The sequence below is a fragment of the Malania oleifera genome, chromosome 1 (assembly GCF_029873635.1).
Source record: "Malania oleifera isolate guangnan ecotype guangnan chromosome 1, ASM2987363v1, whole genome shotgun sequence".
NCBI lineage: Eukaryota > Viridiplantae > Streptophyta > Magnoliopsida > Santalales > Ximeniaceae > Malania > Malania oleifera.
This window is the reverse complement of record NC_080417.1, coordinates 31,854,718-31,881,023: the sequence shown is the minus strand read 5'-3', so window position 1 is coordinate 31,881,023 and position 26,306 is coordinate 31,854,718. Positions and strand designations below refer to the sequence as shown.

The 26,306-nt window shown below is 34.5% G+C and overlaps 1 protein-coding gene across 3 annotated transcripts; it reads right to left on the bottom strand.

The window, feature by feature from the left end:
- Positions 1-2,060: 2,060 nt before the first annotated feature.
- On the bottom strand, positions 2,061-17,891 carry LOC131149393 (uncharacterized). 3 transcript variants are annotated; one of them, XM_058099849.1, is made up of 9 exons: positions 17,661-17,889; positions 17,241-17,312; positions 17,072-17,146; positions 16,890-16,976; positions 3,738-3,807; positions 3,568-3,659; positions 3,096-3,137; positions 2,916-2,996; positions 2,061-2,439 (listed from the first exon to the last, which is right to left on the bottom strand). In XM_058099849.1, the coding sequence occupies exons 1-9, from the start codon at positions 17,688-17,690 to the stop codon at positions 2,368-2,370; spliced, it is 621 nt and encodes a 206-aa protein (XP_057955832.1). In that variant the 5' UTR covers positions 17,691-17,889; the 3' UTR covers positions 2,061-2,367. The 3 variants fall into 3 exon arrangements, with proteins under 3 accessions (XP_057955832.1, XP_057955908.1, XP_057955989.1); XM_058099925.1 differs by lacking the exon at positions 3,568-3,659 and having other exon boundaries at positions 3,738-3,791; positions 17,661-17,891; XM_058100006.1 differs by lacking the exon at positions 2,061-2,439 and having other exon boundaries at positions 2,914-3,006; positions 17,661-17,863.
- Positions 17,892-26,306: the final 8,415 nt, after the last annotated feature.

Here is a 26,306-nt window from a genome sequence, read left to right as displayed (position 1 = left end):
AACTTTAATTTCTTCTTTGTATGCTAAATAATTTTTTTATGTAATTATAAAGTAAAATGTCATTTTTTGTCTTAATATTCCCAAAAGTAAATTATTTCAAATTTTTTTATTATTGTATTTATTTTTGTACAATATTTTGAAATTAAAAAATTAACTTACTTTTTTTTTGTTTCATTTGAAAAATAAATAAAAAGTGGAAAATATTTTTAGCTTTAAATGACACTTAAATTGAGTCCTGGTATTTTTAAGTTGAGTCCTAGTATTTTAAAAAATTAAGTCCCAATTTTTGAGTCTTGATATTTTTTAAATTGAGTTCTGATATTTTTAAAGTATTATGAAATAAAATAATGGAATATAACAAATTATAACATATATATATACATATAATTATATAAACCAATTCCCCCTTCCCTCTCTCTCCTCTCTCCCTGCCCCTCTTACTGAGCATGTCCACTCACCCCTTTTTTTTTGGCTGATAGAAGTGACTGACCCACCCTCCCCTCTCCCTCTGCCCCTCCCGCTAACTCGGCTGACGCACGCATCAGCCTTGTCCTCTACTCCCTCATTTTTTTTTTTCTTTTAAATGTAGCTGACAAACTCGTTGACAAACTCATGCACTGGTTCCATTTGTAGGCAAATCTCGCTGAATGGTCCAGCGAGATTTGTTAGCCACATGTCAACATCCCAATTGCTCTGATCCTTTAAATCTCGTTAGACCAAGTAGCGAGATTACATGAGCGTCATTGTGAGAATAATTTTCCCAAACAGAGTATTATTTAATATTTTATTATAAAATAATAATAAACTTGGAAAAAAACTCCATTTGATTGGGCCAAACACATACTATCAATCATTTGTCTTTATTTATTTATTTGTTAATAACAAGACTTGTCAGACATTTATAAAGGACAAAAAAAAGGAGATTTATACTGTTAAACATAAACTATAAATATAAATATAAATAAATTTTTGATTAGCCTACAAAATTGGAGATATATATAGTGCATATTACCTTCATACTAAATGAAGAAACACAATCTAAATTGATTAATGATATTATTTTAATTATTTTTCATGAAGTTTTAACATAAATAATTAGGAACTACTCATAGCCATCACCTGTATTTTTTTTTAATTTGAAAATTGTCTAGAATATATACTGAAGTTGTAATAAAATATTTTGATATTTTTATACAGTTGTATAAATTAATTTTGTTTTGCCTTAGAAAATTAATTAATAATCTTATATCAATCATTCTGTAACTTTGCTTTGCTTTAGAAAAGTGATTAATAATTTTGTCTTAATCATTTGTATAAAAATATAATTTTAAAAAATTCTAAGAACTAATCTCTTATTGCCTGATTATTTTTATTTAGGAAAATTTCACAACTAGGTAAAATTTAAGAAATATTACAAATATTATTGAAAAATATTAAATTTCAAAAACAAAAAACAACCACATAAAAAGAGAAAATAGATTTGGAGGAGACAGAATTCAGATGAGTTTAAATGCAAAACTGAAGAAAAACAAAATGAGAGACACACAAGTGAACGTAAGTTTATCATTAAACGAACGGGTTCTAAAAACTAAAATTCCACAATTTAAAAAGTTTTGAGATGATACATTAAATATTAATGCTGCATTTGGGAGCATGGAGTTCGAATCTGACGAAATTGAATTCAATTTTGTGTTACATTTAGTCCAAATCCACATTAATCCAAGTATAAGGTCTCTCCCAAAAAGGATAAGGAGATGGCAAGGCAGTGCTTAAAAGCATGAACTTTGTGTTTTGGATTTAAATTCGTATAGATTTCGAAAGAAAAACTAAATACAATTTTATTTGTTGAAATCCATACAAATTCAAATCTAAAGATTAACATCTATGCTTACAAAAGAAAAGTAAGAATTTATTTCGATATTTAGTATAAATAGAGATTTGCAGTATGGAAATGGTTAAACAAACAGAATGCCTAAAGAATCATCTGCAATTCTGTCATAAACACATAAGCCTCTCTTCTTCTATTTTGGAATTTGGGCTATTTACTAAACCTTGCCTTCTTTGTTGTGTCAAACATGCACTGTCAATCAGTTGTCTTCTTTTTGATAAAAGTAAATCATGCCAGTGTTTGTTCAACTTACAAAGCAAATATTTGACCCCCCAAAAAAAGCAAAGAATCATTAGAAACATCAGCTACCAAAAATAACAAACACAATTGTGTGCGAGTATCTGAACAGGATTCCAACCCATAACTCTGACATGACAGTTAAAAAATTCTGGAGTTCGCAATTTATATGCATGGTTCATACATCCTAAAGATAAAATGCTGAAGCAGGGAAAGGGGCCTTGGTGCAACTACAACGGCTGCTAAAGGGCCTCTTGGATGAGGTTTTGTGTGAGAGCTTTAGGAAGTCCCATCACACAATCAGTAGTTCCCACCTGTGGAGTACCAGAATGAGATATCCCCATTAGAATAAAATTTTTTTTCTTTGTGTGCGCGGATGGGGGGGGGGGGGGGTGGGAGGAGGAGGAGGTAGCAGGAAAAGGTAAATAAAAATTAGAAAAAAATAAAAAAAAACACTAATTCTCAGCAAGTTGTAAGCCAACATATTTCACTTGACCAATCCCTTTAACAAAGAAGACGAGAATCATAAAAGAAATTATGTAATCATCCAACAGAAGTTCGGGGGCAAACAAGCAATAAAAAGATAAAATGCTCCCTGTGGTCAGCAAGTGCAATGAAAATGCAGACACGGTAAAAAAATTTTGAATACCCATTGATGGAGATTGGAGCATAAGGGGAAAGAAAAAGGCTTGTGGCCATCAAGTTGGGAATTCCTTTGAGGTTGTCTTAGGTGTGTGCCAAGTGGAGAGAGAGCGAGAGAGAGAGAGAGAGAGAGAGAGAGAGAGCTAACCACTGATTCGACAAAAGGCAGTGTCAGTGGATGTTCAAGCATCAAACCCCCAGCAACATTGAGTGAACCACCCTCTTCAATCTATGCACAACTTGCAACCATTGAAGGCCCAGAAGGAATAAGCACCATGTCAAGAAAGTAGAAGTATCTCAAGATAATTTTTTTCTAAACAAAATTTACCAGGTCATCAATTATCTCATCTGGTATGTCATGGAAATAAACCTGCACCACAACACCGACAAATATCATTCTACTATTTCAAATTTATTCAGCTTATCTGCTCCAAAAAGAGGTAAGAAATACTCAGTTTTTTGTTTTTTAAAATCCTAACTTATGGCACTTGTAAATAGAAATGATAAATAATTGTACATTGATTCAGAGAACACTAAAGCTACATAAAATCCACAGTAGCATTTGCAATAAAAGCATAACAGGACATTTTCACGTGCCATCAGATGGTTCAAGCCAAGTTAGTTTGCATGCATGTCAGACTCCAAAAAGAGAGATCAAAGGATACAGGAAAGATAATTTAAATTATATAATTTTAAAACAAATTAATTTATAGCATAATGCAATGCTAAGAAGGGCTTTAAAATTAAGTATCTTATTATTACTATTTGAGAGAGCACAAGCTACATATAAGCATGTGTACCTCTGCTTTATCCCATCCTCCCTCTCTGGTTCCTGTCCTTAGGTTAGTTACAAATACAGATCCTATGACGGCTGCATGACCACCAGAATAGTCTGCAATCCATTCAGATGTAACCACATGAAACAGTTGTTCTGTAATAGGATGATGTAGGAGGAAGCAATTAAGCTAACCTTTGATAAATTGGCGCGCTTCGTCCTTGCTGGATGGTTTTTCTCGGACTGTCCCTTCATACACCACCACCTCAAAATCAATTTACATGTAAGTCATGCTAGGGAAATACAACCTCAAAATATCTATTGCCATCCAAGAGATAAACATCAAGGGCAAAGTTCCTCCCAATGCCCAAGCAGAAGCATACTTGATTAAAATTGCACTGCATATTATCAAAAAGATACAAAGAAGCATAGGCCATGAGACCCATGGACAGAAATGCCTGAACAGCACCCATCAAGCATATCCGGAAAACTAAAAATTTTAACTAGAGAATTACTTATGCTAGAATGAGGTTATACGCGCTCTGCCTGACTCTATTCTGCACAGTTGTTAAGATGACATCATTCAATAGGCTCAAAGAAGTTTGTTTAGGCAGCTAAGGTCAATAAGTAGATGATAGAGATTTTAACTATGTAATTGTTTTCCAAAATGTTTGGCACACTCATACAACTGCTAACTAAAATGGGGACGTTATGTGCAACATCAAATGCTTGTGCCAAATTTTTTAACAAAAATTATTCATACAGAAACATGGATTGGAAGTTTGTGCTACTTGTGTTATTGCAATGTCAATAAAAGGGAGGAAATATATTTTTATTCACTATCACCAGGGAAGAAGCCAATATTTCATTCTGGGTGGTGGGGAGTAGAAGCATGCACATGCACGCATGCACACATCATTCATTTTATATTGATCCAATATTAAGATATATAACTATAACAGTTATACACATGTTGTCTTAAGTAAATAAGACTGTGAACTAAAATTTGCTTCTAGTGCCTATCAAAATTGAACAAAACCCTAAGAAAAAAAAAAAAAAAAACGCATGCACACAGTAAGATTGTGAGATTAGAAGGCTACTAGAAGATGCCACTGCACAGCCAGGACTCCAGAGAAATAGAGCGGAAAAAAAATTGTAGAGTTTGCACGGCCATGAGGAATAGCACAAGATGCAGCACTGCAGAAATTTTTGACCCTATTTTTGGAAGCTTAGAGTTTGGACCTTGGATTTGGATTCAAGTAGATTTAAACAAATGACAATATTATATTACATAAAATTTTATCAAAATCTACACGAATTCAAATCTAAGGCCCAATATTTTTATTCCCAAACACAAATTGCAAGTTAGAAGCAGAGAAGATTGTGGTTATGGAAAGTTGGAATCCTAGAAAGTTAAGGATTGCACAAGATGCCTAATCCCTACAAAAGAACCAATTTTAGAGTGTATATGTATATATACACACATTCTAGTATGTTAAAGCATGCCGTTGTGCCCTCAAAAGCCTCCAAATCCCAAATCCAATTTTCTCAAAATTTTGAATTTCTTAAATCTATAATTAAATTCTAAATGCTGTTGTGTCTATAAACAATTTAATTAACTTTTTCCTCAATTGGTTGTCCCCTCCCTTCACAATCCCCTCACAATATCAAGCTGAATCCTTTCAATTGCTCCCTCAATTGCTCTCTCACTCTTCAATTTTCCGAGTTAGACACCCTCAAAACCATTTCCCAATATTTCCCTTTGCAAACCCTCTCTCTTTCTCTCTCTCCACCACACATGCAGACAAGGATTGTCAGAGTTTGGCTTATGTGGTAGTGCGGGCTGCGGGAGTGTCTCTCACGAGGTCAGGTGTTCAAACCCTCCCGGACTCATTTTCGCTCCTGGACTCCTGAATTTACCCTCCCTTTGGAGTTGTGGGGTCAATTTCAAGGGGAGCAGGATTACTCACGTGGACCGTAAAACGGACACGTGGATACCCGGTGCGTAATCCAAAAAAAAAAAAAAAGGATTGTCAGAGTTTGACACAGCCCTTCACAATGCAGAATTCAACCTTTCTGCCACAAACAAAATTCCTTCCAAATTTATAACGTATTCATCAATAACATTCCCCCAAGCCCTCCCCCTACTAAATCAATAGCTGAAAACCGATCATTGTAAAACCTACATTTCAACTTCCATCGATCTCCATCGAACAGGAAACAATTTTACTTATTTGTATATTGGGTTATTCAGATTAATGTTTGCGTATATTGATAATTTCTGCATGTTGTGTTTCTGCTATTATTTGAGCTATGCATATTATGTTTATCTTCTGTTATTGCTGCTGGAATGGCTGTAGGGCTTTCTTCTCTTGGTCCTAGAGTTGGTCAAGGTACTGCTGCAGGCAAGCTGTCCAATGGTGTTGTAATACAACTTTGTCTGGCTTTACTGCTACTCTGCTATTATTTGAGTAGAGCATTATTTTGTACAACTTTGTCTGGCTTTACTGCTAATCTGCTATTATTTTGTTTATCCATTCATTTGCATATTTTTCAATTGGATTATTTTGTACCATAATCATTTGCATATCTCAACCCATTCATATATTAGCACCTTTTTCAATTGTTTGCTGAATTTGGTTTTTAAAAATTCAACTCTAGCATCAATCATGAAGATTAGAAGTTTGTAATTTAATTTTTTAACTACACCTAATAATTGAATGAATTCAATAACCGCTGCTAATAAATGAATTAATTTATAATCAATAAATAAAATAATTAATACTTTAAAACTCACTCAAATAAAATAATTAGCATTTTGATACCTTTTCATAAATTTATAATTAATTTTGCAACCATTGATAGTAAGTGAATTAATAATTTCTCTAATCATCAATAATAATTGAATTAATAATTTATATAACCATAGATAGTAATTGAACTAATAATTTTCACATATGTAATTGAATTACTTTATGAAATAATAAGTATAATAATTAATATTTTAAATTCTATTTTTTAATTGCTAGTAATATTTGAAGCAATATTTTTTGTAATCACTATTAATAATTAAATTAATAAATTTTGTAACCACCAATAATAATAAATTTATATATAATAAATATAAAAAATAATTAAAATATTATTAATATCATTCCATAAACATTTTTAAATTTTTTAAAATTCAATTGTAAAAACTATATTCAATTTTATACTTAATATTATATAATTATATTCAAATTTTAAGATAAAGCTTTTTTAAATCCTTGTATAACACGGTTCATAGCTAGTGTGTGATGAGGGAAAAATATATGACCAACAATGGCAGTTAATAAAGAGACCTTTGGGTTATTCCTAAGAAATAAAGGGGCATGAGCAACTCCAACGAGGGTTAAAAAAGGAGATATTGAAGGGGTTGTAATCCCCACATAAAGTTTATAACCCCAAAATCGATATGGGCATTTAACAATAGGATCATTTAAGCTTGGGGAAGCTCACCTATAAAACGATAGGGCAGGGTTGAGGTAAGGCACACATTTCTTTTGTTGTGGTCCATACTTGCAATATTTTTCTTGCTTTCCTAACTTAAGCATCGGAGTGATCCCTGGAGTCCACATTGGGTCCTCCTACGCTCTTTTTTTTTATATATCATATATAGTCATGAGGAATTTGGCAGCTACAAATTGGCATGTTAGGCAATCAACTCTCACAACAATACCTGTCATGATCAGTCACAAGGGACCAACTCTCCTTTTGTTGGTATGTTCACCACAAACCAACATTCCATTCTCTAGATTGAGCTAGTCACAATTTGCCCTAATTGATTGTGAGGAAAAAATCAAGAAGTTAGATTCTCAAAATTGGGCCAGATGATGGAGGTTGGGAGCAGACAATGCCAAGGCCTTGATGTTCCACTCTTTAGAGAACTCCTTCAGCAAGAGTTCATAAAGCAGCCCCTGCCAGTGAAATTCGAGATGCCAAGTCTTGACAAATACAATGGCACCAAAAATTTGGCTGACCACAAAAAAAAAGCATTTAGAGCATTGAGCTCCTGATGCTACGAGTGTAATCAGTTCTATACAGTTCTGTTACAAGAAAACAGATACCAAATCAAATTCTTTGGTTTGAAATTTATGCACTGAAACCGAACTGTTAACCATGGGTTAAAAGGTGAATTTAACTGTCATTTTTCCAGTTTAGTTCGTTTAAATTTTGTTCCTAAAAACTTTAAATTATTTTGTTGGACTTATGGGAGTCGGGGCCTAAGAATTGGGTTAAAACCCTATGGCCTTTAGTAGGGGTAAGCCTCATGCCCACAACCTGAGATGAAGAATGGAAAGGATTGAATTGGTATTTATAGTAAAGGAAATCTATTCCCTTCTCCTGCACAATCGATGAGAGAATATTGCAAGTTTTGCAACTTTGCAAGGGGAGGTTGGGCATTGCAACTTGCGCGCATTTAAGCAACATACACCAGGCAGCAGGCAGGCAACAGGCAGGCAGCCTGCAGGACAGCAGTGCAGCACTGCCTGTCTGCTGCGAAGGGGCAATTCCTACCTGTCCCGCATAAAAAATTTACAAGATGAGGGACACCACCTTTACAAAATCCCAGATCCCAGCATGGCTTTCTTCCGCCATTTTGATTCAAATTAGTTACTAATTAAATATATATAATAATTTATTATTGAAGTGAAGAAATTATAAAGTATAATTAAATGACTAAGTATATATATGAATTCAGTTTTCATTTTTTTTGGTTCGGTCTTGGGTTAGAAAAAAAAAGTGCAGCCCGGTGCACAAACAGATGCTGAAATAACAAAAAAAAAAATTATTATTTGTAAGAACCAGACCAAAACCAAGAACCCAAAAATAAACCGAGTTTCCATCCGGTTTCTGTCCACGTTTTAGTTTTTCAGTAATTATTGTACACCCCTATGTGATGCAATCATGCGTAGAGCCTTTGTGGCTACCATGGGAGGACTGGCATGGGCTTAGTGTTGAGGATTGAAAGCCTGGTCCATCAACTCCTTCAAGAAGGTTGAGAGGTAGTTTGTTGGGCCTTTTGTCAACAGCAAAATGGTGAAAATCTCGGCTCATCCATTCAATCTAGTTAAGCGAGACAAAAATTCACTTGAAGAATCCATGCGATGTGTCACCAATGCCACCTTCAAAGTAAAGTATCAACATCACAGCATGGCAATCAACTTTGATGGTGGCCTTGCACCTAGGAGCATTCCTCATGTCCCTTGAAAAGAGGCCACCTCTTGACATGGGAGAAATGGTGGCTCTTGCATAGAAGTATATCAACATGGATGAGATAATGAATATTTGAAAGAGTAGAGCAAGTTGAAAATGAAGGAAACCAATGACCCCACAGAAACATCATAGGGAGAGGATAAAAGAAAGGACAACCATAAGTGGCCCAATCTCACTAGAAGACAAAGCCAACCCCAAGGTATCAAAATTATACACCTTTAAATGCTTCTCAGACTTGCATGCTTATATAGATCAAAGGAGAAGAATTATGTAACTTGATGTCATGGGCCAAGCTTGTTCAGGGCATTATGCTTTCTTGTGAATGCTTGTCTTGTGCACATGGGATGGGTAACCAACCATACTAGTGTAGGTTTTATTTTTGGATTAGGATAATGCCTTAGTGAAAATAGTGTGTGGACTCCTTGGTTACTTTGATGTTTCCTAGTGATGCAGTGAGGTCAGCATAGAATGCTCTTTAAGGGGAGGGTAAGTGTTCATCAAGCGTTGAAAAATTTGCCAGCTATTGTAAACGTGTTTAGTCTACTTGCCTCCCTCACCGAAGACAAATTGCTTACAAAAGTGTGAATAATGAATTGCTTTTTTTTTTTTCTTTTTCAGTTTACCACATGACTCATTTTACATACATGCTCATTTAATGCTTCAGCTTACTCTACATTCGGAAGTTGTAAATTTGTTCATGTGGTAAGAGTGCGGTATACTTTCAAGATGGGTAAACTTACTACCAAGATGAAACTAATGGTTCGAGCTATACTACTATCAAGAATTCAGGCTAGAGTATGGAAAACATGGGCACAAAACCCAAAGCATATAGAGGTGACCGTGATGCAAAAGAGTTGGAGAACTTATTTGATGCACAACAATATTTTTGCGCAATGGGGGCGGACTTGGAGGAGGCGAAAGTGTCCATGGTGATGTACTTGAGTAGGGATTCTAAGCTATGGTGAGATACCAAGTACAATGAGATTCAAAATGGGCAGTGTGTGATTAGTAGTTGGAAAAAATTGAAGAGAAAGCTCAATGCCTGATTCTTTCCTAAAAATGTTGAGTACAATGCTCAACGCGAAATGTGAGACGTTAAGCACAATCGTGTAGTAACAGAGTATATGAAACAATTCTCTACTTAGAAGTTGGATATCCAAGACATGTCAAAGAAAACAAGCTATTTTATTTCCTTAAAGGACTGAAAATAGGCAAGGGCTCAACTTCATTGCCAAAGAGTTCAAGACATGCCTATTGCACATGTTGCTACGGAACACTTGACTAACTATGGAGAGACTTCCACCATGTTTGAGGAGAGAGGCATGTTGAATGGAAACAGTACAAAGCTTTTCAAGAGGGAAAAAAGAAAAGAAAAGTGGGAGAGTCAACACCAAGGCATCAACTTCAAAGGAAGCTTCTTTGTCTCAATCTTTCAATACATTCCTTGGTAAGCGTATATGTTGGCATGCTTTTTGTATCAAGGTGCTTATAAAATAGTTGATTACCTTCACAAGTCATTGCTCAATGTCTTGCAAGCTTTTATTGCAGAGGGAACACAACGACATGATGAGGATGAGGAGAAAACCTCAAGGATGGGTGCAATGAGGTTACTCAACACGTTGGAGAGGAAGACGAATGAACCAAAAATTACCCAGGCTAAAGGTTAATTTTTGTTAATCTGCAATCAATGGAAAAGCACCCATGTAGTCGTGCTAGAACACAACGACATGATGAGGATGAGGAGAAAACCTCAAGGATGGGTGCAATTAGGTTACTCAACACGTTGGAGAGGAAGACGAATGAACCAAAAATTACCCAGGCTAAAGGTTAATTTTTGTTAATCTGCAATCAATGGAAAAGCACCCATGTAGTCGTGCTATGGTGGATATCAGGCTACCCATAACTTTGCGTCACTAAAGGAAGCACAAAGTCAAGACTTAAAAGAGGATTTAGGCTGCATGAAAGTAGTAACTCTACAGCTCAACCTACTTTAGGAGCAGCCAAGCAAGTGACCGTGAAGCTTGGACACTGGGTAGGATATGCGAATTTCATAGCTGTTGTGATGGATGATTTCCAAGTGATGCTAAGGAAGTACTAATGTCATTTGTCGATTCCCTTTATCAGATGCAAAATCACCCTTGCAAGGTACATGCCATTGCGAAGAAAGGGAATGAAGAGAAGTTCCTTTTAGCCATGCAATTCAAGAAGGGATTAAGAAGGGGTGAACCAACAAATATTGCCTCATTGGTGGTGGATGAGAAGTTGAACAAGAGCAGGTTCCTACTGCCATCCAAGATGTGTTGTAGGAGTACAAGGTTGTCATGACGGATAAGCTGCCACAACTTGCCTCTGCATCAAGGTGCAGAACATAAGATTGAGTTAGTCACCACGAGTGTAGTCCCCTACTAAGGGGCCATACTAGATGGTGCCTCAAGAACCAACAGAGTCGAGGAAGCAACTGTTTGGAGCACCCAAATTGTTTGGAAGTAGATTATATACATCCTTCCAAAGCACTATTTGGAGCACCGATATTGTTTCAAAGGAAAAATATGATGGGAGCATGCAAGTGTATATGGACTATCTCACATTCAACAAAGTGATTGTGAGCAACATGTATCCAATTTCACTAATTGTCAATTTGTTGGATCAATGTTAAGGTTACTCCTTTGTTACCGGTTGGTCATGAGCTCAAGTCCAAGGAAACAACTTCTCTGCATAAAAGTAGGGGTAAGGCTGCACACATTGCAACGACCCTCTCCCTACCCTTGCAAAGAAATGAGCCTTGTAGCCAAGGGGCATGTTGATCTATTTGATCAATTAAGTTATGCCTAGTACTTCAACAAACTTGACTTGAAAAGTTTGTTGTGATATACTTGAATGACATTGTTGTCTGTAGTTCAACTCTAAAGGAACATAAAGAGCATCTACAGAAGATGTTGGACAAATTGAAAGTGAATAGCTTTTCCGTGAAGAAAGAGAAGTGTTCTTTGTTAGAAGAGCATCAAATTCCTTGGTTGGTCATATGGTACAACTAGGTCGTGTCCAGAGGGATGTGGAGAGTATGAAAGCAATTCAAATTCGAATATCCTAATGACAGTCAAGTAGCTGCATTCCTTTCTTGAACATGTCAATTACTATTGCAAGTTCGAGGAGGGACACTAGAGGAGGCATGCCTTGTTGACAAAACTGTTGAAAAAGGATCATAGGTGGAACTAGAAGGAGGAGTGTTGAGGGGCTTCAAACAACTTCAAGGAAGCCATGACGCATGATTTGGTACCTTCTCTTCCGGAAGTCAAGAAGCCCTTCAAGGTACAGAAAAATGCATCAAGACTATGCTCTTGGTGAAGTTTTTTACAGGATGGCATCCTATTGTGTATGAGAGGCATAAGGTTAATGAAACTGAGCAAAAGTACACAGTTCAAGAGAAAAAGCTACGCGTACCTAGCAGTGATTAATTTTCTACACATATGGCAGCATTACCTACTTGTGTCTAAATTTGTGGTAAAGACAGGCAATTCGGTTTTCAGCCATTTCTTTACACAACCTAAGTTGTCCCCTAAGCAACCCCGTTGCCAAGAATTCTGGGTACAGTTTGATTTCTCTTTCAAGATGAATCAAGTCATAGATGGGCTAAGCAAAAAGGATGATTTTGCAGCCTTACAACCAGTAACACACTTGACAATAAATAAAGTTACCACAATAATGCGAAAGCGTGTCTGATAAGACCCTAGGGTTTTATTGTAGAGAAATTGGAGAAACTGAAAGGATGGAAAATAGAAAGAGAAAATAGGGTTGGAAATTCAAACAATAAGTGACCTTGAATGCTTGCTTGAATGCTTGGCTGCTTGCATCAAAGGAGGAACAGTAGGCATGCAATTTGCTTGCTTGAATGCTCGAAGGCTGCAGAAGTGTAGGCAATTTGGCACTTGGAGAGAAAAATTGCTGCCTAAGGGAGGCACTTTCAAAAATTTGTAGGAATTCGCAATGCAATCAGAAGTTTCAATCAACTTAGTTCCCTGCACCACTAAACTAACCAATTCAGTCTATCTAGCAGTCAGCTCCCAAACTCGGTTCTATTTGGTTCTTCCTCCCACAAAAGATGAAAACACTTTAGAGCCCATTTAGTTGTGGAAAACAGTTTCATTTTCCATTTTAATTTTCCAAAAAATTGCAAAAAGAAATAGCTAATTTTTCATTTTTATGACATTTGTATGAAATAATGAACAAAAATAAAATTTTTTGACATTATTCGCTTGTGGAAATAGTTTTATTTTCTATTTCTATTTTTTTTAAATAGTTACAAAAATGCTACCTTGTTTTCTAATTTTCCAAATTTATACAAAGAAGTTGGAAAACTTTTTTTTTTTTATTTTTTAGATTTATAACTCATACTTTGCATATGGGAGGATGGAATTTGAATCTTAGACTTTAGTTTGTATGGATTATGTATTGAGTTTCTTCCAAGTCCACACATGTCCAAATTCAAGCCCCAAAATCCATGAACCCGCATACTACCTCATATAATTTTTGAAAAAATTGAAAAACAAGTTGTCTTTTTGTAATTATTTTGAAAATTATAAATAAAAAACCAAATATTGTTTTGCATATATAAATAAACTCTTTAATTTCTACCTTTTTAATATGATTGAAGAACTAAAAAGTAAGCTAAATTTTTATAATTATTTTAAAAACCAAAACAAAAATGGAAAATGTGTTCTACAACATAAGAGACCCTTAGTGTCCTATTTTTTGCCCTCAACCAACTGCACAACCCTAATTGCATCATTGAAGCTGCATCAATGTCCTAATACATTTGGTTGATCAATTGAAGGTATGGTGCCATTGTACTAATCAAGATTTGGCATCTTGAACTTCGCCGACAAGAGTTCCTCCACTGCCTCTTGCATGAATGGGGGCTTTAGAGAACAGAGGTTTGTTCCCCTCGAATCATCTATTCCCAAACCTCCTTCATTATCCACTCCAAGTGATCATCCAACTTCATAATTTTATCCTCATTAGCACCTGTGATAACAAGCTCTCCTTCTACTCTAGCCCCCCTCGCCAAGTTAGGCACTTCTTTTCCTTTTCTTGTGGAGCAAGAGAGGCTTATCAGAGAATCCTCTTTGTTGCAAGAATTTTCCAAGAACCAATTCAAAATCTGCCCCTAGATGAGTAGGAATTGTTATTTGACAAAGGAGAGTTGGTCCCTTGCAACATGATGGGTATTGTTGGTAGAAGTTGACATGGTCTTGAGACGTTGTTAAGAATCTCTCTCCCCCTCCTTGGCATGCCATTGCCGCCAAAACTTGCATGACCAAATGTCACTAGACCTAAGAAAAATAAAACAACCATAGGAGGAACCCATATGACTCTACAAGATCACTCTGATGCTTAAGTCAAGGAAGAGAGAAAAAAACTGTGATTATGGGTAAGATCATGCCTTACCTCAAACCTAACTTGCTCTTTTATAGGTGAGCTTCCCCTAGATTAAATGCCCCTATTTGGGGGGTCATAGACTCATAGTCTTTATGTAGGGTCCGTGGTGATTACAACCTCTTATATCTCTTCTTAACTCTCTTTGAGGTTACTTATGCCTTTTTATTTCTCACCTTGGACAAAAAAATTAAGGAGTGCCTTGGTAAGGAAAGGCTAGAAAAGCCTAGGGATCACCTCGGTCTAAGGAACCCAAGTCCACCTTGCTAGAAAGCCCTAGGTCCACCTACGCTAGGGTTACCCAAGGTACACATCCACTTGAAAGCCCCAGGTCCACCTTGGCAAGCAACATGAGGTCCACCTAGAATCAAAGGTTCACCTTGGCTGGATAACCCGAGGTCTACCTCAATTAAAAAATAAAACAAGCTCAGGGGCCTAAAGGCCACCTTGATCCAAGATGCTGAGGTCCACCTTGGTGATTTGCTTGAAGTGAGAAAAAGAGGTATTATGAAGGAAGAAAAGAGAAACATGATTTTCTTTCATGAATTGATCTACAAGATATGTACTCTCCAACCTGAAATGCCTTTGAAGGCTTGGGATAGGGGAATACCTAATGGGGGCAAAAAATATAGCCACATGCAATAAGGTGTCAAATAGTCAATAGCAATTAATAGGGAGACCCTGGGGCTACTCCTAAGAAATAAAGGGGCATGAATAACCCCAAAAATAGAGCACATGAAGGGGTTGTAACCACCACATAAATACTATAAACCCAAAATGAGCATTTGAGCTAGGGGATGCTCACATATAAAATGGTGGTTAAGTCAAGGTAAGGCATACTCGCTTCTTTTGTTGTTGACCAGAGTTGTAATTTTTTTTTATCTCTTCCCCCCTAACTTAAGCATCAGAGTGATCCCCAAAAGTCCACCTCCCAAGCTAGTTTTTTCTGCTTTTGTAGATCTAGTGATAGTTGGTCTTGCAAATTTTGGCTGCAACAATATATATAATCACATATATTTGAAAATTACAAGGACGATGTATTACATGTTAATACATATGTGCCCTCAAAATTTTAGATCCTAGAAGAGGTGGCCACAACCCACTGCCAAGCCTAGTAGCATTGTCCCTAATCACAACCTATTTTGATGGAAAACATCTTAGACTAAAAGTATGAATAGATGTGATATTTTAAAATTAAGCATAGAAACATTACTATCATTAGATTCATTACAAAGTAAAGCATTTTTCTAAATAAGTATGCAAGTTTCAAAAGTACTGTGCGTATATTGGTGGAAGAAGATTAATCACTAGAGTTTTGGCTTTGTAGTCATCTACTAAGGGCCAAGTTTCTCTATTATTGACCTTGATAGTATAAGATTTGATTAAAAATGTAAATGCAAGAAAAGATTCCTAGGCTAGGGTAATTGCTTTATGGGTATTCATCGCTAGAGTAATTCTTTTCAAATAATTATCCAAGATTACACAATGACGATCACAGAAGTAGTAGATTCGATGAGATGGCCCAGAACTATGGATGGGTTCTTTAAATGATAGTACGATAATGAAAACAAGGACACAAACAAAGAATAAAATTTATCTATACTTTTCTTGTAGTAGTGTGATTGAAATTTGTGTGAAATTACATGTTCTTCCTTTTGTTTAGTCTTAGGACATAATATGCCAAGTATGAGGGGAAATTAGAAATGAAATGAGATTTTTATGTCTATCAGCCTAGTTTGATCATTGTGAGCAGTGTTTTAAAAGGCTCAATCGAGGCTCGCCTCAAGGCAAGGCATGTTTAAAATGCCTTGAGGCTCAATCTAAAATACCAAATTCCAAAAAGGCTAACGCATTACATGTTGAGGCTTACGCATTTTTGCAAAAAGCATGCCTTTTGCGCCTTTTTAGTTGAGGCTTACGCATTTTGGGTGTATGATTCTCAAGCTAGAATTGGTTGGAAAATTTTAGCTACATGTTTGTACAAAAGGAATGTCATAATATGAGTTTATTTCTAAAACTCTTGAACCTCAACCTTTCCAAAATAACTAGACTTGTATATTAAGTCATGAAAATAGTTTGACCTTTGTAATGGTATAGCTATCGCTTGTCATGATTTATGGTCATGTATTCAAGTTAGCAATTTTTGAATGGCCAACAAGTATTTTGCGAAGTACATCACAAGAAAATTCTTTTTTACATTAAATTTGTGATTTTCTTAATTTTTACTTTATTTTAAATATATTTAATTTATTTTACAATTTTTTATCTTAAAAAATAAATTCTCAAAAGGCTTACTCCCCAACGCCTTAAGGCTTACACCTCGCCTTTTGAGGGTTAGAATGCATTGCCTTATGCCTTCAAAACATTGGTTGTGAGTGTAGGGTGGTGGTGATGAAATCCCTTCTGAAATAGCAGAATAATATTTTCTTTCCCTATTTGATGTGACTTACCTGCCTAATACACAAATTAATTTCCCCCTTTTTTTCCAAGTAAATTGGAATAGTAAGAAAAAAAATCATGGTTCTTTTTATTTGCCTTGGCCATAACCTTTAATCTTTACTAGAGTTGCCAAGTTGAGATATGGCAGAACATTATACTAAAATTAATGCAAGAAAATGGGATAATAGTGGCGGAAAAAAAGAGGGAATTAAAGCATACTGTGTCTGCAGTAATTAACAGCGTTGTTGTGTCACTATCCTCTTCTGAATAACCCATAGCTTGGAGATTCGAAACAATGGCATCAGCCTAAGAAAAAATTCCCATTAAAATTCAGTAATCTATCCACCCATGACTCATCCATCTAACAGCCAACCATTAACAAAACGAATGCAAATGCATACCTTAGCCTCGGCCAAAGCCATTACCAACTCTTCAGGCTTTTCCTTCCTAATACCCTTCTCATCAATGTCTGCCGTCTACATCACAAGAAAAAAAAATTGAACTCCCAATTGGACCCAATGGCTTTATGGCAAACAAAAACAGGACGAAGTGGGTTGGTTAAGAGCATACCATGATTGTGAAATCATATCCCATCTCCTCTAGAATTTGCCGACGAGCCTTTGACGATGAACCCAATATTATCTTTCATAAAACATCACACCAAAATATGAAAAAATTGTAGATATAGAAACAAAGACCCAGGTGCACGTAGAATACTCTAATTCTTAATTGAGAAAAAAGGAAAAGGATTCCGTAGTATAATTTAAGTCGTCCAGTTAAGCTGCCAAACTAAAAATCCCTTCTACGTTGATGAAACGCAGTCACACATTGTTCCCAAAAAATAAAAAAAGCAATTGTTTTTGTTTTTCGCGTTGTTTACGAAACAGGAAGGAGCAGAAAAGCAGAAACTAGTAGCAGCCGCAACAGCAAGAGAAGAGGATGGAGATAGGAGCGAGGCAAAAGGTTGCAGTTGCAGAGTATAAACCAAACCTTAAACGAAGAAGATTTCATTGTTGCCATTATCTTTCTCCTTCTTTCTCGCCCCCAGACTCTGACGCCCTCAAGAAATACTCTCAATCGTCACCCCGATGAAATATGAGTGAATTCCCACAAAAAATGGTGCTCTGGCGAGAAGACAATTTCGTGGAAAAACAAGAACTGTATGTGAAATTACTTTGCTCCCCTTGATGGGAGTAGAGTAGATTGCCAACACAATTTCACAGCTAATTTGCTCTGCGTCTTAACCTTTAAAAAAAAACAAAAAAGAAGATGAAATTACTTTTCACCCCTTGAACCATGTACTTTCTTGCAAGTCCTTGCATCCTCTTGTCCAATGTTTCTCACAAAAGCGTTAATTTGGTCTATATTTGAAAGACGGATTTAACCTTTAAAAAAAATAAAATTACTTCTCATCCCCTAAACTATATACCTTCTCCCAGAGTCCTTGCACACTCTTGTCTTTTATTTCTTGCAAAAATTAACTAATTTGCTCTATGTTCGATTTTTCATAACTAATTTGTTCTGTGTTTGAAATGTGAATCTAATCTAAAAATAAAATTACTTTTCACCCCCCTAAACTAAATACCTTCTTACAAAAGTTGTTGCACCTCTTGTATTATATTTCATGCAAAATGCTAGTCTTTTATCAAAATAATATTACGAGACGTTTGAAATTATTTTAAACCTCGGCATCTTTAACATGACAATAAAAAAATAAAAAAATTGTTAAAAATTGATTGTAAAATTCAAGTATTCAATCTTAAATATAAACCTCAAATGGTATAGTTTTTGGTTCATTTTAATTTAAATTTTTTTAATCATCAAATATATTTTTTATTTTATTATTTTAGTTTTATATGCTTTTTTTAATTTAGTAAACAAAATAGTACATGCTGAAAATGGGTTACGGTTGTACTTATATTGACATCTTTTGGTTAATAAACTAGTGTGCACCACATAAAATTGTTTATTAATGGAAACGAGAGATAGTTTTCAATTATTATTTTCCTTTAATATTTTTTTTAAATTATAACATTCGCTTATAATCATAATTATGTTAAAAAAAATAGACATAAGTAATTTTAGACAATTTCAATTTTTAAATTAATTTTATGATTCTCGTTGTTTTAAAAATTAATAATAAAATTGCTAAAATATTTCTAATTTTTAAATTTTCTCACGTTATATATTACATCTTATTCAAATCTAATACAAATCTAAATTCAATGTTTCTTCAAACATAAGATTAAAATATTTTTATAAAAAATTGTATTTTAAAAATAAGAAGAAACTTGGGAATGTGAATGCATGCCCAAGTAAGCTTACAATTAACTCATAATAGTGTAATTTTGTTTATTTAAAAAAAAAAACGCTTCTCTTACAATTCAATACATTCATCTCAGCCCTTTTACTAAATTCTATGCCCACTTACCTTATATTTGAAGAGGCTTTGAATTGAATGTATAAAATTTTAAAAAGATATAATATAAAATTATATTTAAAATTTATCAAAATCTATTGAAATTCAAACCTAAAGTATGAAATTCATACTTCCAAACACTGTGTTACTAATTTTATATGACTTCGAATGCTTGTAAATTTTTTCTAATATCCCATTTTTTTTTAAAAAAATTTCCTTATAACTCTATTTTGGTTTTTTTATTTTTTATTTTTAAATAACTCTACAAAATGCCCCTTAAACTCCTTTAAATTTTAGTTGTTGTAAAGGCAATACTGTCCACTGAAACAAGTCAAATAATAAAATAAGGGATCGCAGAGTATTACTGCACAATGAAAAATTGTTAGTTTTAGTTAGTTTTGTTAGTTGTTATTTTTCTGTTTTCTGTTTCTTCTTTATTCTTCTGTTTTTCTTTCATCCTTCTTCCTCTGGTTATATATATAGTGGTTTTAGTTTGTAATGGTGTGTGGAATAAGAAAAGAATTCTTTTTCTTGCTCGAGTTTGTACTATAAGTTTTTCTTTCAATCTTGTTCATGCTGATATATGGGGACCATTTTTTGTTCCAACTCATAATGGTTCTAGATACTTTCTTACCTTAGTGGAGGATCATTCTAGATTTACTTGGACCTACTTAATGAAAAAGAAATATGAAGTTCAAAACATTTTTATTGCCTTTTACAATCTGGTTGAAACACAATTTGAGACAAAAATTAAATGTATGAGATCTGACAATGGTTTAGAGTTCAAAATGATAAATCTTTTTAATTAAAAAGGAATTTTACATTATGTATCATGTGTTGAAACTGTTAGAATTGGTGGATTCCCAATAGGGTTGAATTGGGTATTTAAAAATTATCACCTAGGTCATTCGGTTTAACACCAGTATTACTCAACCTAGGGTCTATCTATGTAATTATAAATCCAATCATTCACAATAGTAAAATATAAACATTCATGTGCTGGAATTTAAAATGCAGAAATTAAAAGCATGCACAAGAAATGTTATCGAGGTTTGGCCAATTGTGCCTACGTCCCCGCCTCTAACTCACAAACCCGAGGATTCCACTAAAGTTCACTTAACGGGTGGAGCGGCACTGGTTACATTCAGGTCAATTAACGGGGCTGACCCCAACCAACACGTATTACTAGGTTGGCGCATCTAGCTTTCCTAACAGGGTCTAAGTTAATCCGAGACTATTCAACAGGGCTAGTCTCCCTCTTCAGGCCCACACCTGGATACAATCAATATAAATTTACGTACACAGAAATGTGCTTATCAACTAAGCAGGTATGTACTACAATACGCACAATATAATCAATGCACCTCAATGATGTATGAACTATAAGCTCGGTGCTCTATGTGTGCAATCAACACTTAGTATAGTGATTATCTCAAGTCAAGTACATAAGTGTTTATACAAGCTAATCTTTGAAACTAAGCAATGATAAACTCTCAATCTTAGTTTTGGGTTTCAAAGATTCAAACTAATAGAAATCTAGAATATCTCCAAAATAATTTTCTCAATAATAATGCACAACGAGATATTCAATCTAAACTTGTAAAATATTTTTGCACACAAAAAATTATACACCCTAATGAGTCTTGCAATGACAACCCAAAGACCCACTTAGTTATAAGATTTTTCCCACACAAAGATTTATCAAATAAAATTGGGGGAAAAATCAAGCTAAACCCTCAATATGAAAATCACAAGCAAAGCAAGAGAGGGTTTCTTAGCAATTTAAAAAATGATTAGTAAAACACTCACAAAGTAGGAATTCTCAAAGGAATGAAGGTATTTGAGTGTTATGGACTTAGTAGGAGAAAATAGGATTTGGAATTTTTCAGAAAATTTTGGCTTAATACTATTTACTAATTTTACCTTAATTTTACAAATGAAGAGATATATATAGGCATAGGCAAAATTATGACCATTGGGGACACCAAGGGTATTTATTAAATTTGCTTTAAAAAATCATTAAGAAAATTAACCTTATTTAAAAACTTTAACTGCAGTAAAAATAATTTGCCAATCCGAGAGCATCGGTTGATCGAACTTGAACCAAGTGACCAAGTTCGGTCGACTGAGAGAAATTTGAATTGAGAGTTCGGTTGACTAGACTAAGGGTTCCAAGGCGATTTTTCCATTTTTGAGCAGTTCGGTCAACCAGAACACTTTGAACTAAAAAGTTTGGTCGACTAGACAGTTGTGGCATCTCCCGAGGACCTTCAGTCTACCAGGACATTGAAATGCTTTCCTAGTTGGTCGACCAAAAAGTTAAAGTGTTGACCTCAGGGAGTTTTGTCGACCAGCATAATTGAATTGGTCTTGTTCGGTCAACCGAGCCATGATCAAATTTTTGACCTGGTAAAGGTTCGGTCAACCGAATGCTTCTGTGCATTATAGTTTGGTCGACCGAACACACTAAAAATGTGCATTTCGGTCTAGATTTAAATTAAAAGCTTCCCCTGATAACATATGTGATAATGGGGAATTTTTTGAGTATTTTGTAAGGACCTAGGGTCATTTCTAAGGCCATTTTTCTTGCCGAAAAATTTCGGCGTCAGTTGACCGATCCCTAAAGTAAGGTCTTGAGCTTTATAGTTCTTACATGCATGCCATGTAATGATTATTACAGACCTTTCCTATGTTACCATTATAGACTCAAATGAATAATAACGAATTACAATATAAATGATCTTAAGGGTCTTCATGCTTTACTTCGTGTGCCATCAATTGATTTGATAATATAAACCTGCACACAAACTTGAAAGCTATCAAATACTAGAGTATTTGTCATTATCAAAATCGGGTGTGACCTATAAGGTCAACAGAAACACCTCAACAAAATTCTATAGTTGAGAGAAAACATCAACATCTATTAAATGTAGCAAGAGCTTTAAAATTTCAATCAAACATTCCTTTGATTTCCTGGGGAGAGTGTATACTTATTGCAACATATCTTATTAATAGAATTCCATATTTAATTTTGAATGACAAATTTCCATATGAAGCTTTTTACAATTCACTTCCAACATATAAACATTTAAAAGTTTTTGGGTGTTTATGTTATGCATCAACCCTTGCCCAAAACAGATCAAAATTTTCATTAAGAGCAAGAAAATGTATGTTTATAGGTTATCCATTTGGTATAAAAGGCTACAAGCTTTATGATTTGGAACAGAAAACATTCTTTGTTTCCAGAGATGTCATATTTCATGAATCAATATTTCCTTTTGCCTTTGACTTCAATTAGATTTCTACACATGACAATTCATTTTAGTCCAACAAAACTTCAGAAAGTTCTATTACAGTTCTTCATAATCCAGTTTTTGTTTATAATGAGAATATAATCTTTGCTGAACCATTGTCATAAGCAATTCCTACTCTTGCTCCTGTTGTTTCATCTAATACAAACTTACCTTTACATGATGCAAATTAATTTCCACCTTTGATAAAATCAACTCGACAACACAGGAAGCTTGGTTATCTGCAATCCTATCATTGTAACTTAGCTACTTCTGATTCTCATTCATCTACTAGGGATCCTGCTACTACCTTAGGTAATAAACATAGCATTTCTGAAGTTGTTTCTTACTCCAAATTATCTGAATCACATAGAGCATTCTCTATTGCTATTTCTTCTGATTTCAAACCTTCATTTAATCACCAAGCTGTCCAGCATGCCTATTAGAGAGCTACTATGTCTGCAGAATTATCTGCATTAGAAATGAATGACACTTGGGTTCTCACAACACTACCATCTAATAAAACTCCCATAGGTTGTAAGTGGGTATATAAAATATAATACAATTCTGGTGGTTCAATAGAGAGACACAAGGCAAGACTTGTTGCTAAATGTCACACTCAAATGGAAGGCTTAGATTTTTTTGAGACTTTCTCACTTGTAGCAAAGATGGTTACTGTGATGTGTATCTTATCACTTGCTGCGATACACAATTGGCATATCTTTCATATAGATGTTAATAATGCATTCCTATATGGGGAATTAGATGAGGAAGTTTATATGAAGTCTCCTTCAGGTTATCTTAGTAAGGGGGACAAAAGAGTATGTAAATTGCATAGATCTTTATATGGCTTGAAGCAAGCTTCAAGAAAGTGGAATTCCAAATTTACTTCTATACTGTATTACAATGGGATTTTCACAATCAGAGGCTGATTATTCATTGTTCACTAAGAAAGAAGGTAGTTCTTTTGTTGCATTGTTGTTGTATGTAGATGATATACTACTAGCTAGTAGTGATATAACTGCTCTTGAAAATGTTAAAAGATCACTAAATGCTGAGTTTAAGTTGAAGGATTTGGGGCTTGCAAAATTCTTTCTTGGTATGGAGATAGCTCGATCAAAGAAGGGCATATCTTTATCTCAAAGAAAATATGGTTTGGAACTCATTTGAAATGCTGGATTACTTGCTGCTAAACCAATTTTATTTCCTATGGATCCTTATACAAAGTTATCTAAAGATTCTGGTGAACTAGGGGAGTATGTTTCAGCTTACAAAAGACTTATTGGTAGATTATTGTATTTGACTCATACTAGACCTGACATTACTTTTCCCGTACATCATTTTAGTCAATTTTTAGATGCCCCTTGAATGCCCCATTTACAAGCTGCTATGAGAATCTTGCGATATCTCAAATATGTTCCTAGACAAGGCTTATTTTTTCCATCTTCATCAAAGGTTCATATCAAAGCTTTTTCAGATTCAGATTTGGCCAGTTGCCTAGATACTCGCAGATTCATAAGTGGCTATTGCATTTTCATCGGGGATTCTTTTGTATCATGGAAATCTAAGAAGCAACTCACCATATCATGTTCTTTAGCAGAAACTGAATATAGATCAATGGCATTCACAGTCTATGAAATTATTTGGATCAAAGCTTTACTTGCTGACTTGCATCACCACCATCCTCAACCAGCTCACTCATTTTGTGATAACCAAGGAGCTCTTCACATAGTAGCCAATCCAGTCTATCATGAATGTACTAAACATATTGAAATCGTGTGCCATTTGGTTTGTGAGAAATTATAAAAGGGTCTTATTACCACTTTACATGTATCTTAAGCTCATCAGCTTGCAGATTTAATGACCAAGTCTTTAGGTTCTAAAGTTTTTGAAATTCTTTTATACAAGATGAATGTGCATAATATCTACACATCATCTTGAGGGGACTATTACAGTACAATGAAAAATAGTTAGTTTTAGTTAGTTGTTATTTTTCTATTTTCTATTTCTTCTTTATTCTTTTGTTTTTCTTTCATCATTCTTCCTCTAGTTATATATACATACTCTATTTCACAAAGCCAGAGGAAAAAGTTGTAGTGTGAATAGCCTACTATTTCTCATATTTAATAAATATTTTCTAATGAAATCCTTGGAGTAATATATTGAGCTAGTTTGGATTTATAAGTTGTGCAAAATTAGATTATACACAACTAATGTATTAAATTTCTTTTCAAATTTATTAATTTTGTTTTTGGAGCATCGAATTTAGATTTTGAAATTGAATTTTTGAAATTTGACACAACATAATATAAATATATAATTTCTTACAAATTGATATAAACCTAAATCCAAACCAAAATTTATATTTCCAAATACTATCTTAAAGTTATATTTAAAATTAATATTTTTAAATATAATTTTGTCCATCTATTTTGACTACAATAAATTACTCCCTTTCACATTCACTAAGACTCTTATTTAAAAATGTTAATAGTAGTCATTTTTTCAACTCATTATTATTCTTTTGAAAATAATTCTCTTCCTTTTGGAGGCGAGGCATGCCTTTTTTTTTAAAAAACTTTTTTTATCTTCTTTGTGAAAATAACTCTAAACTTTATACGTGATGTTTTTCCTTTTTACTTTTTTATTAACACAATTTTCCCTTTCAACAAGGTCGATGCTTCTTTAAAAAGTAAAATTTACTTTTGCTCTTGTTAAAATTTTGGAAATATATTGACAAGCATGTAGACACCCCCATTTTTACCATGTCCCTTTAATTGAAAAGTAAAGGTTCTAAATCAAATTTAAGTCCAGATTTTAAAGGGTGAAATATTGCATTATTAAAGGACTGTCCTTAAGCTCCTAAGTTAATTGGGTTGCAATCTGTTCAATGTCCTTAATCGGTTGTCTCAAGAAAGTTCAAGTGGGCTCTTAAGTGTTGTTCATTTTAAGACCGGGGATTGGAAATTTAACTGGTGCAAGGTCATCTACTTGGGAAAAATTTGGCAATTAAATTGAAAGTCATTAAGGCCTTGGCCTTTTTTGTACGTAAAATACAATAAGTTGGACATACAGGAAATAATACATGTTATTGAAAAAGGGGCACGTGCCCAAGGTGCTGAAGTACAAAGGAAGTCTGTCAAAGGGCATTGTAGATATTTAAGTGACAAATACAGATACGGGATATTACAACCAAAAAATTTAGGGGAATAAAAAATAAAAAAAATACAGGGAAATAAAAATATAAAAATATAGGGAAATATGAGCATACAAGGGAATACAGAGGTACATTCAATACATGAAATGCATACAAAAAATAATAATAATAATAATAAATACAGAGAAAATGAAAGCAGCTCCAATCCTGGGTTGCCAGCTGGAACAGCTGGAGCATCCTCGCAGCTCCTGTTCACCTGAAAGCAAAGAAACAGAAGAATTTCTTGGTTAAAACTAAAATTCAAAAAATAAAATAAAATGCAAAATAAAACCACATGTGCGCAGGGAAAAGAATGACAGCTGTTAAAATTATTCCCTGCCAGGCATTTTGTTAGAATAAAAGTTTGTTAGAGGGGAGCCTCGTGGGAAGGATTTGGGTGCCAAAACCCTACCTAGACTCCCTATAAATAGGGAGTCTCACAAGTGCAAGACACACGGAGCTTTAGAGAGAAATTAGTGGGGGGGGGGGGGGGAAGAATTAGATCAATAGAGAGGGAAAAGGGGGAAAGAGAGAGCATTAGAGGAAGATTTGCAAAAAATAAAGAAGGGGGAAAATCAGTAGAGAGAAAAGGGGGGAGGGGGGAATTAGAAAAGAGAGAGCATTAGAGAAAACTCTACAAAAATTGAGAGAAGGGGGAAGGATTAGAGAAAGCTCTGCAAAATTGAGAGCATTAGAGAAAACTCTACAAAATTGAGAGTTAGAGAAGGGAA